The following is an 11,858-nucleotide window of genomic DNA, read 5'->3' as shown; positions in this document are numbered from 1 at the left end:
CCCAGTGAAGTCAGTCATTCCTGAAAACCTTCCTGTGTGCCCGATCTGGGTTGTAAGTCAGCAAGGGCTGGGACCAGGGGAGTGCTGAGGGGTGGAACATTTTCCATCAAAACTTTTCGATAGCAAACTGGAGTGTCAGCTAAACAATACTTTTGGGAAAAGTGGCTGATTTCTGCAGAAAAACGTTGGTATTTAACCAAAATGCCACGTGTATGAAAACTGGCTTTTTGTTGTCCTTGGTCAAAATGTTTTGATTGTTGATGTTTTGCCCCCACCCACCCACCCAGCTGCCACTCTGAAAAGAGGGTTTGAAAATGTGATTTAGTTTTTGTTGACAGAGTCCACAGGAACATCCCCCCTCCGTTGGGTCAGCTCCCGTGCTGCTACTGGGCCTCTCCGCGGGGCCCGGCCCCGCCCTTCCTCCCCGCCTCGGCCATTCCAGGCAGGTAAGAGCGCCCCTCCCCCGCCAGCCTTTGTGAGGTTGAGAACGGGGAGTTGTGAGTCCCCCGAGGCGGCAGGAGGCGCTGCAGGCAGCGAGTGCTCTCAGAGAAGCCGCCCTCGACCCCCGCCGTGGTGGCCCCACTCCTTGTCTGTCCCCGCAAAGGTGTCGCGCAGGTTCCGCCTAGGCTCGTTATTCAGCCGCCCCAGGCCCGGCTCCGCCACCGCACGGGCCTCCTCAGCGCCGCCCGCAGCTCCTGTGCGCGCGGCCCCGGCCCCTCCCCCCGCTGCCTTCCCTCAGCCCGGGCCCCTGCGTGCCGCCGCCGCCCGGTGTGTGCGGGGCCCGGCTCCTGCCGGCCTCTCCCCTCCCCGGCCGGGCGATGGCCGCGAGCGCCAAGCGGAAGCAGGAGGAGAAGCACCTGAAGCTGCTGCGGGAGATGAGCAGCCTCCCGCCCAACCGCAAGTGCTTCGACTGCGACCAGCGCGGCCCCACCTACACCGACATGACGGTGGGCAGCTTCGTGTGCACCTCCTGCTCCGGCATCCTGTGAGTGCGGGCCGGGCCGCTCCCGCCCCAGGTCTCCACGGCCCTGGGCAGGGGGGTCCGGGCAGAGAGTAGCCGGGAGGGAGGGAGGGAGAGAGATCTCGGCTGGCTCTCGCGTGGGGTGTCTGCCTCGGGTGGGTGGTTCCCTTGCGAGTGGAGTCTCTCCCCCTCCCCCCCCCATCCCCCTTCTTTGTCGGGCTGGAAGGGCTGTTTGTTGTGAGAGGGTCGGTAACCCTGCCTGACTTCGCGAGGCTGTTTGAACGTCTCCAGCGGCGATGGTTGGTTTGCCGGGGAGGATTGAACCCGGGAACGGTCTGGTTTCACTTCTCTGGGCTTGATTTTACTACCCCGCTCATCCCCCGCTCTCCCAAAATATTTGCCTGACATAGCAACTATTAATCGCAAAGACCTTGAGAAATCCGTTAGTCGTCTGCGTTAATGTGTTCATTAAACTTCCCAAGTCCTTGAATTTTAACTAGTGTTTTGATTTTTGCTTAATAGTAGAGTGTAACACGTTTGGTGGTTCATTCATTTTACCACTTGAAAAAGAGTTATACAAGACTAATAATCTGGATTAGAGCAGTTAGGTCCTGATTTTGCAAGCATGCGTTCATATGAATAGCTTTATGACCCTAGCCTAGTACAAGCACTTGCAGGTTTGAGTCCTAAATCACTTAAATTTTTAAAACTAAAAATATAGAAATATTGAAGATGTATTTTTAAGCAATACTAGGTGGGTGTTTGGGAGGGAAGCAACCTTTACTCATTTGTATAGATATTTTTCTCAAAATAATGAAAAGATTAACTCTAGAATAAATACTGGTAAAGTACCTGTTTAATAAGATAAATCATTAAATTCTTTTATTTCAGATACATGTTTTAGTTCATAAAATTGTGATGCATTAAGGATCATAATGTATGATCAGATGTACGGAATGCCAGGCTGTCATACAGTTCACTTGTATAAATGAATTGGTTTTCTTATATTGGATTAAAGTTTAATCTGTAGAAAATTCAGGAAATAGTCTGGTAGAATTTTCATGTGATAATGGTAACGTTATCTTTAAACTGTCCAGAGTCACTGGAAATCATCTGTTAAAATTTCAGATATGTTTTCCAGTTGTTATGCCAAAATATAGAATGAATTCTTTACTAATTGCTGTGCTACACATGTGGTATACAAATAATGGCTCCAACAGCCGTACATATCTTCCTTTGCCTCACTCCAATCCCCCACCAGAAAGACAAGTGCATGAAATCAGAAGCATTGAAGAGCAGTCAGTTTTAAAGGATTTCTTGCAAACACATCTGTGTAACTTTAGTCATGTGAGTAGTCGTATTGGATTCACTGAGACTGCCCAGATGGATAAAGCTTGGCAAGTGGAGATGTTTACAGGTTTGAGTCCTAAGGGATGAAAAATGAAGGAAGCAGTCTGACAGCTTTTAGGCCGTAAATATTGTTTCATTAAATGATTTGGGTTTGTACACTTAATTTAGTAATCAGAATAACCAATGCTTAGCCCTTTGTATTTAATGGGAATGAAGAAGTGTGTGGGGTGGGAGATAACCTTAGTTTGCAATATGTCTACACTAGTACTTTTTGTTGGTAAAGCTTCTGTTGATCAATGTGTCGGGGGGGACCCCACACGACCGACATACATTTCACCATTAAAGTGTTGGTGTGGACAACAGTATGTTGGTGGGAGATGCTGTCCTGCCAACATAGCTACCACTGCTTGTTGAGGGTGGTTTAATTATGTCAATGGGAGAGCTCTCTCCCTTTGGCATAGAGCAACTAAGTGGGAGACCTCACAATGGTGCAGCTGCAGTGGTACAGCTGTGCTGCTGTAAGGTCTCTAGTGTAGACATAGTCTAAGTGTCTTGGTGCAATATTGGTAGCTTTGCTTTTTAAAACTAAGCAAACTAGTCAGTTCCATTTTGCATTTCGTTTGAACAAGCTGCCTTTTATACCACTAGACTGGTAATTAATCTTGCTTTTCCTTTTCTTTTCATTCTTATGTTTTGCACAGATATCTCCATGTGTGTATTTATGTGACAGCCATTCAAAATTGAAAAGTGAACTCAGATTGTGGAGCTGAAAACAGGCTTTAGAGTTGAATATATACTTAGTCTCTAAAGCAGCCAACCTAAAGTAATAAATTATCTGTGCTCATCTGCAAAACTATTTTAAGATATGTACATAAGCTTAATGACTGCATACATTCCTTCTGTTTAAACTAATAGCACATTTAACTTACTCAGAACAATACTATTTTTAATTAGCGGGCTGACTATTTTAAATAAACACAAGCACACGTGATACACAAAAAGTGTCTTCAGTTGAGATGCAAGTGGCTTGGGGTCCCTTCTAGCTCACTAGTTACAGCTGCTATTTAAGGACCATTGAGGTCTATAGTCTACTTTACAATAAGATGAAGGATTCACCACCAGCAAATCAAACTGCATGCAGGATGTGGCCTGCTAATTGTCTGGCCATCATTAGTAGACACTACAACATACAAATACCTGAAGAGACTTAAGATATTCTTTGAAGGAAAGCTTCTTAGTCTTATGATACATTAATCTTCTAATAAAGTAATTGCCTAGTGTTTCTAAACATTCAGTGTATGTTAAAATCCTGAGGAAGTGGCTACTATTTTTAAAAATAGAGTAAATAGCAACTAAAAGGACTTAAACAATTGTAATGTTTGTTTGAAATAAACTTAGCCTCAGACTATTTCATTTTGGCTCATAATTTCTTCATATATCATGTATTCTGGATCAAGAACTAGCCATAATAGTTTTCATGTAAGAAGCTATCCAATTATACTTTTTTGCATAGTGAATTCATCATATACTAAATGATGAAACAAGTAATACTTGTCTAATAGCTAGGTCTGGTGCTGCTGTTTCTCTAAGTCTTGCTGTTCCATAGTGAAACTTCTGAAAGACAAAGTATTCATGTCAAAATGCAACTATAGTTCAAATTGACTTCTCTTACTACAAAATAATTTTTAATGTGGAATTCAGCAATGAAGAGAAATAACTTAGCATTTATATAGCAAGACTTTAAACTGATAGTTTCTACATATGACCACCTTTAAAATGACCCTAAAATTATTGGAGGGGTAGCCGTATTAGTCTGTATACAGCAAAAAACAATGAGAGTCCTGTAGCACTTTAACAAATTTAATTTCTGCAGGCATAAGCTTTTGTGGGCTGCAACCCACTTCGTCAGATGCCTGCAGAAATTAAATTTGTTAGTCTTTAAAGTGCTACAGGACTCTCATTGTTTTTCCTAAAATTACTGGAATTCATACAGTTTTGACACCTACTGCAGCGGTTGTGGTGTGGAATGCTTTATTGTAAAACTTTATTCATGTAATTTATCGTGTCATCTATTTTATTCGCTGCAGGAACAGATCACTTTTCTTCATATCTTCCAATTTTTGTTTTTGTTTTCTCGAATACTGCTTCAAAAGAGACTTCCTTTGTCGTATAGTGAGACAGTTATTTCAACCCTAAAATGCATTATGAACTTCAGGTTCACTTATTCTACAGATTGAAGTGGCAGTTAACTTTGATTCAGATATTGCTTTGGAAGAAGGAAATGATGTAAATAGTGGAAAAATATGTATTTCCAGAGGTAGGCATGGTGTTTCAGACATTTATTACTGTCAGCATTAAACTGTCAAAGCTGATTTTGGATAATCTGAAGATATCTGATGCAGTATAACTATATAGATAAGAGGTCCCCAAACTGAGGTGTGCCCCCCCCGGGGGAGTGCAGAGGAAACTTTGGGAAGGGCAGCACGGTGGGGACTGGGCCAGCCGCCATAGGGCCAAAGGGTAAGCGCCGTTCTGCCCCCATCTCCATTTCCTTTTCTTTGGCCCAGATGAGCCAAACACTAACATTCTTCTACCTGTCCCTAAAGATAAAACTCATTGAAATCTTGTGCATAGGCTACATTTGAAGAAGTGGAAGTTATTTGTAACTCACAATTGCTGTATCTAATGGTTTTGTTTAAAAGGTGTGAGGGTTATGTCAGTAGCTGACATTCTTAACTGGAACTGTTGAGATAACAGAGGTAACTCAACCAATCATTGGCCTTACCCTCCATGTAAAGCACATGCTGGCTTTCTTTTGGCTGAAATGAGTCAGTGACTGGAGGATGAATGGGACAAGTTTACATGGCCCCAACTGTTGTTGCTCTTGAAGGTTCTGTGATCTCATGCTACCAGCTCCATTCACGTCACAGACCATGGCCAATCTGCCACCATGCTTCATCAGAGAAATCCTACTCTTACAGATCAGATCAGGTTTATCGGAGTAGGACTCCTGCTGAGCAAATTGGACACATCTGTTGGAGCATCTGGGGAAAAGGTGGATGATTTTTTCACTGCCACAGCTCCTCTTGCTCTTTCCATGCATGGCTGCTTCTCCCCATGGTACTGCTTTCTGGTGTTGCGGGAGAATAGTCGTGAGGGAGCTAGGTGACTTTCAGAGTTAGGATCTGTGATTATGGTTAGGAAAAGGACTGTGTGGGGAAGCTGGCTGCATTAGGGAGATCAGAACAATGTAAAAGCGGGGGATTTCAAAGACAGCCTTCCTCTGATACCTTCAATCATTCTCCTTTTGATGTGGCTCATCCACATTTGCTTCTGCACACTGTTGCTTTAAGTCACTCCATACTCTCTTGATACCCTATCAGTTTCCAGGCTTTCATAGGTCAACATTTTATGGAATATTGATAACTACAGTGGTCAGTTTAATAGCTTAGAAACCTACTTCCTGGAAGATGGTAATTTTGTTTTTATATTTTTAAATGTTAATTACAATGTAGCAATGTTCTATATCCAGATTGCTAAACTGATAAATCAGTTGCAAATTGAGAGCCTGATTCAGTTATATGCCTGGCCTGCTTTGTGCTCCTAAGGAGCCGCACAGAGCATAGTGTTGAATTTTTTTTTTTTTTTTAAATAGTTATTGCTCTCTTTAGATTTCTTGCCTGGTATTCATGTATGAAATTTTAAATACTTTTTGAACAACCAAGGACATTCCCAATAAACTATGTTAAAATGGATTTAGGCTTGAGAGTAGGTATCTGCAATCTGAGGACAAAATATTTACAGTACTGTAATTATTCCCACAATGAGTACTACAAGTGCAAGAAATGTACAGTTAATGTGAAACTTAAAAGAAATCCAGACACATTAAGGGATGTGGGTAATCACTTAAAAACACCCATGCAACCTTAGTAGTGACGTCCACCTCCAATTCTCCTTTGTTTATTTTATTTTATATTTTTAAGCATTTTGTTCTGCAAACCCTCATTCTGTGTTCCAAACATGCTGTGGGAGCATATGGTTTCCAGCATGATACTTTCTCTATTCAAAGGTTCTTGACTGGAGAACTAGTCTTGTCAAACTGGTCAGTTGACTGGTCAACAAATTTCAAGTCACCACCTATCTGACCATAGTCAAATATTGTCAGATATTACAGCAAGAATGCCCTGATGTATGTGGCAGCCTATCTTTTTGATTGCATCATTGTGCCATTCTTTTAGTTTTTTAGAACTTCATTTAATTGTTTCACATTCTTTTGAATTAATAATTCAGTTAAGTAACTTATTTTTGTAACTAGGCATATGTAGCTATCTGAGGCTAAACCTACTGAAGACCAAAGTCTTACACTTTTGTTATTGATCTAATAAATTAGAACTTTAAAATATTTGACCATTTTTGACATTAATAGACCAGTTATTTCTAGGCTGATCAAATGCCCAACCCTGTGGAGAACTAAAGATGCCTACATCACTCGTCAGTGAAAGCCCAGCAATTCAGCGGAGAAGGACTTCTTAGTTTAAAACTCTTGGTTTTTTTTCCAATACTAGAACTTCATTCAACATATATTTGTTAGTGTGTGTTAAAGGTGCTCTCACAAAAGTAGGTAGGACCTAATTTGACAAGGCCTTCTGATAGTAAAGGTCTCTTTAATTTGGCAGACAATCTTAACAAGATCCAGTAGTTGGAAGTGCAAAAGTGGAAGCTAGACAATCTTAAACTAGAAATCTGGTGCAAATTATTTAACAGTGAAAGTATGATGCTTCCCAAGGGTATCCAGAGTTGTGAGGCATCTTGCTACCCTCTGCATGAGGAAACCCTGTCTGTGGCTGCTCGGTGTCAGCTCCCTGACTTCCCTCTTAGCCTGTGCAGGCTTTAGTGTCCCTCCGCAGGTTAGCAGTAGGCACCCTCCAATCCCTGAGCCCTCTGAGCATCCCCATGAAATGTCCAAACCCTGTTCCACTGGGCATTCAAAGAATTCATACTTTTCTGCTTCCAAAGGAACAGACTTCCTCTTCCCCCAGCTTACCAGTTACACCTTAGGTAACAGCTCCACTTAACACAGAGCACATAAAACAAGCAAAGGCTGATTTAGCAACTGGTAGAGATTCAAATGGCAGTAAGTAATAGTATTGGAAACACATGGTTACATATAAATAAAATCAGAACATGCATTCTAGAGCCTAGACTTAATTAACGGGATATTTTCCTGTATAATGAAGTTCAGGTCATTCAAAGTCTTTGTAGTGTTTTTCAGCCAGGTTGGCTGTGACCTTCCTTTCTTAAGAGGGAAAACATTGACAGTTCATATCCTCTGTGAAGGATTCAGCATGTACCTCAGTTCTCCCAGTTATGCTCCAAAAGTCCTTTGTCTTTATTCATAAACAGGATACTCCCCAGCCAGAGTGGATAAAAATCTATACCCCCTGAAAATCCATACCCTTGAATGACGCAGTTATGCTGACCAAACTCCTGCGATAGACAGCGTTATGTTGATGGGTGGGCTTTTCCCGTCGACATAGCTACTGCTTCTTGGGGAGGTGGAGTACTCTCCTTTGGAATAGGTAATGTCTTCACTAACCACTATGATTCTTTTTTTTTTTTTTAAATAAATTTTGATTTAATTTATATTTTCTTTTTAAAAATAAACTTGTTTAAAATAAAATCTGAATGTATTAAATAAAGATAAGACTTATTATCTAAACTTATCATTTCTTAAAACATTTAAATAAACAATAAATATGCTGAATCCATAAGCTTCTATCAAAAACTTGGATTTAAAGGCTGCTTTTCTATTTCAAGAAAGAGTCAGAGGGGGAATCTAATTTTTGAGGTCATGCTTTGTAAATATGGCACAGTAGGTCAGCCTATCTCTTAAATCTCTTGAAAATGAGAGACTAGGGATTTAAGCTTCGGTCACTTTCATTCAGGCATGTCAAAATATTTCTAGGCTGTCCTGAAATAATCCGTTTAATTCACTGACTAGATTTAATCCCTCTGTTCTAATAACTCATTTAGTTGTAATTGTGATACATGTTTTGATAAGAGAATTTTATATGTCCAAAACATTTTAAGGTTGTTTTGTTTAATAAAAATAAATTGTATAAGCTGTTCAATTAAATTCCAGTTACCATTCTAATGGAATTTAACACAAACCATGAGGACAAATTAATTATCTAGTAAATAAGCAATATAATTCACCATTTTCTAATATACTAAAAATGTGCAATTGATAACGATCTGAAGATATTAATCTATATAATTATAGCATATCCTAAGTATTTGCTAGGTATAGGCAAAAATGTACCAACTTTAGTGTAAGGGCTCTATTTTGTTGTAAATCAACATATTTTAATGGTAATATCAACCAATGAGAATGCACTTTCTTTAGAAAATAATTGCAATACAAATGCAAAAGTTGATTATAATTAAGACCTTCCACTTGATTATTTAAATCAATCTGTCCTGCCGTCAGTGGTTTTTGGGTTTTTTTTTCCCCTGCAGTTTCATACTCTTTGATGAGCATCAGGCTCAGTAATGCAAATAGGCCTCCATTGTGATGCATGCAATACACAGTACACACTTGACCAGTCAGTGACTCCCACCCCTTGCCTGAAGAAAGTCTGTCCAAGGCATGTCACCTTCTTGCAATGACTATGATGATCAGTAAGCTACTGGCTCTTGGTAGACAACTTACGTGCCAGCCTTTGGTGAATTACTATGCATATACCTGACCCAAGCGATCCCTGTAAAGCCCTGTGTGTCTCCTCTGTCATTTGGCATCAAGAGGTCCCAAAGTCACACACAGCAACTGTTAGAAAAACTTGCTAAAAGAAATGATAGATTCTATCACTTGACGTCTTTAAACTAAGATCGGATATCTTTGTAAAAGTTGCAGTATAGCTCAACCAGATGAATTACCTTATGGAGTGTGGACATCAGAAACAGCCTTTATTCTATTAGTAGTCTGACACATACCTATTACTATTAGCTATTTCTGTTTTATTTATATAGACCCCAGCATACATTCATTCATTACATACATACGTTGGGGTCTTAGTCAAAGCTTCATATTGGGAGCTAATGTTCAGGTAGTTATCCATCATGATTCCTGAGTCCTTCTCAGTTGTTTTCCAGGATACAGTCCTCCACCTGTTCATGTGACCTGTATTCTTTGTTCCTTGATGTGTGTTTGCATTAAAATGCATCAATTGTTTGAATTAGCTTTTATTACCAAGCAGTCCAAATTGTGCTATAGAACTGACCTGTTGTTTTTGCTCTCCATCCATCTTTGACATCTACAATCTTTACCAGCAGTGATTTTTATATTTAGTTAATGGATACAAATATTGAATATGATTTGACCAAGAACTGATCCCTGTTTGATTCTCTATTTACAATTACTTAAGATCTATGAACCAGTTTTTGATGTTTGATATGTGCTAAAAGGACTATAGTATAGTGTTGTTTTTAATAGTAAAGTCATGTTGTCCGAAGTTTAAGTATTATATCAGCACAGTTATCTTTCCCAATCTAACTTGTAACACCAAAACTGTTTGTTCAAGACCTGTTTTCCATCAAAATTTTGATTGGCATTATTTAGGTTACCACCCTTTACTTCTTTGATTGAACCCTATATTTGCCATTCCATGATTTTGCCTGGAATTGATGTCAGGCTAACCAGTCTGTAGCTACCTACATCATCCCATTTACCCTTCTAAAATATTGGCACAATTTAGTTGTTTTTCCTCTGGTCTTCTTCCCCAGTATTCTAGTATCTATTAAAAATCTGTATTGAGAGTTAATGGTTGAGAGTTTCTTAACCAATTCTTTTAAAATTCTTCAGTGCAGGTTATTCACTCCTGCAGATCTAAAAATCTCTCTCTTGTACATACTGTTAAATGTCTCTCGTTTCTGTTGGAATAGAAAATACCTTATCACTATAAGATATGAATAAACCATCCACCTCTTTAAATACAGAATAGCAATATTGAATACTATTTTTAGACATTTTACCATCTCCATCTAGTAACCATTTATATCTTGCTAGGATTCCTTTTGTTCATGATAATTTTTAAAAAAATTCTCACATTTTTCTGTTTAAACTCTTCCTCCCAATCAATATTTCTTGTAAATGGGACACTGACCCACTTTTCACTTCAAGTATATTACTGGTTGGGACTGTAGTCCCTTTGATTATTTGCTCCATTGATTGCACATAATGACTGTAAAAGATAAACTGTAAGCACCTAGAAGATAAGGTGATAAGTAACAGTCAACATGACTTTGTCAAAAACAAATCATGTCAAACCAACCCAATAGCCTGTTATCCTGCCAAAGGCTTTGGGGATAGGAGAAGCAACTTCATTAAGGAATTTGATGCTGTCTCACATGACTGTCTCCTAAGCAAACTAAGGACATACAGCCTAGATGAACCTACTGTATATAAAGGTGTCTGCACAACTGGCTGAAAAACAGTACTCAAAATATTCCAGTGGGGTAGCCGTTTTGGTCTGTATACTGCAAAAACGAGAGTCCTATAGCACTTCTAAAGACTAACACGTTTAATTTCTGCAGGCATAAGCTTTTGTGGGCTGCAACCCACTTTGTCAGATGCAAGAAATAGAAATCAGATAGGGGGTATATATATACATCCAAGGGTAAGGAACAACAATGGGGAGGGTAGGTGTTAGCAAAGTCCATTCAGTTAGAGCAGATGAGGCAATGGTTCATAGCCCAGCTGAAACAGCATATTAAGTGGGGTCCTACAGGGCTCTGTCTTGGGACAGGTTATATTGAATATCTTCATAAATGATTAGATAATGGCATAGAAGAGAGTACACTTAACGAAGTTTGCAGACAGTACCAACCTGGGAGGGTTTGCAAGTGTTTTGAAGGAGAAAATTAGAATTCAAAATGATCTTGACAAAGTGGAGAAATGGTCTGAAATAAATAAGATGAAATTCAACATGGACAAATGCAAAGTATTTTACTTAGCCCTGGTCTGCACTGACCTAGAGATTCAGCGGCAGTCGACGGGAGTTATGCAAGCTACGCAGAGTAGCTTGTGTAACTCCTGTTGACTGCTATGCTTCCCTTCTGCGTGGTGTCTTCACTGCACCGACGGGAACCGTGTTCCCATCAACGCAGTGCTATGCCACTTGAGGGGGTGGTTTACTAGCGTTGACTTCTGGATCGATTGAGCGGGTCTTCACTGACCGCTCAATCGATCCAGATAGGTCAAACTGACGGCAGCGACTTTGCAGCCATCAGTATAGACATATTCTTAGAAAGGGCTAATCAATTGCACGAATACAAAATGGGAAATGGTTGCCTAAGAGGGAGTATTGCAGAAAAGGATGAGGGGGAGGTATAGTGAATCACAAACTAAATATGAGTCAGTAATGTAATATTGTTGCAAAAGACGTCAACATTCTGAGTTGTATTAGCAGAAGTATTATAAGCAAGACAGGAGAAGTAATTCTTCCGCTCTACTCAGCATTGATAGGGCCTCAAGTGGAGTACTGGGCAC

At 40.1% G+C, this 11,858-nt stretch overlaps 1 protein-coding gene across 10 annotated transcripts in view; it reads left to right on the top strand.

Annotated features, from left to right (window-relative positions):
• Positions 1 to 605: 605 nt before the first annotated feature.
• AGFG1 (ArfGAP with FG repeats 1) overlaps positions 606 to 11,858 on the top strand; it is a 55,559-nt gene continuing 44,306 nt past the window's right edge. For 9 of the 10 annotated variants that reach the window (XM_067559688.1, XM_067559607.1, XM_067559868.1 and 6 more), the window contains exon 1: positions 606 to 985. In XM_067559688.1, coding sequence (XP_067415789.1) covers positions 819 to 985 — 167 coding nt within the window. In that variant the 5' untranslated portion in view covers positions 606 to 818. The remainder of the gene's footprint in view (positions 986 to 11,858) is intronic. The other variant, XM_067560174.1, reaches the window with a different exon arrangement.

This window comes from Emydura macquarii, unplaced genomic scaffold, assembly GCF_026122565.2.
Source record: "Emydura macquarii macquarii isolate MOO-44397 ecotype Brisbane River unplaced genomic scaffold, CSIRO-AGI_Emac_v2 contig_18, whole genome shotgun sequence".
Classification (NCBI taxonomy): Eukaryota; Metazoa; Chordata; order Testudines; family Chelidae; genus Emydura; species Emydura macquarii.
This window is presented reverse-complemented; position numbering and strand designations above follow the sequence as displayed.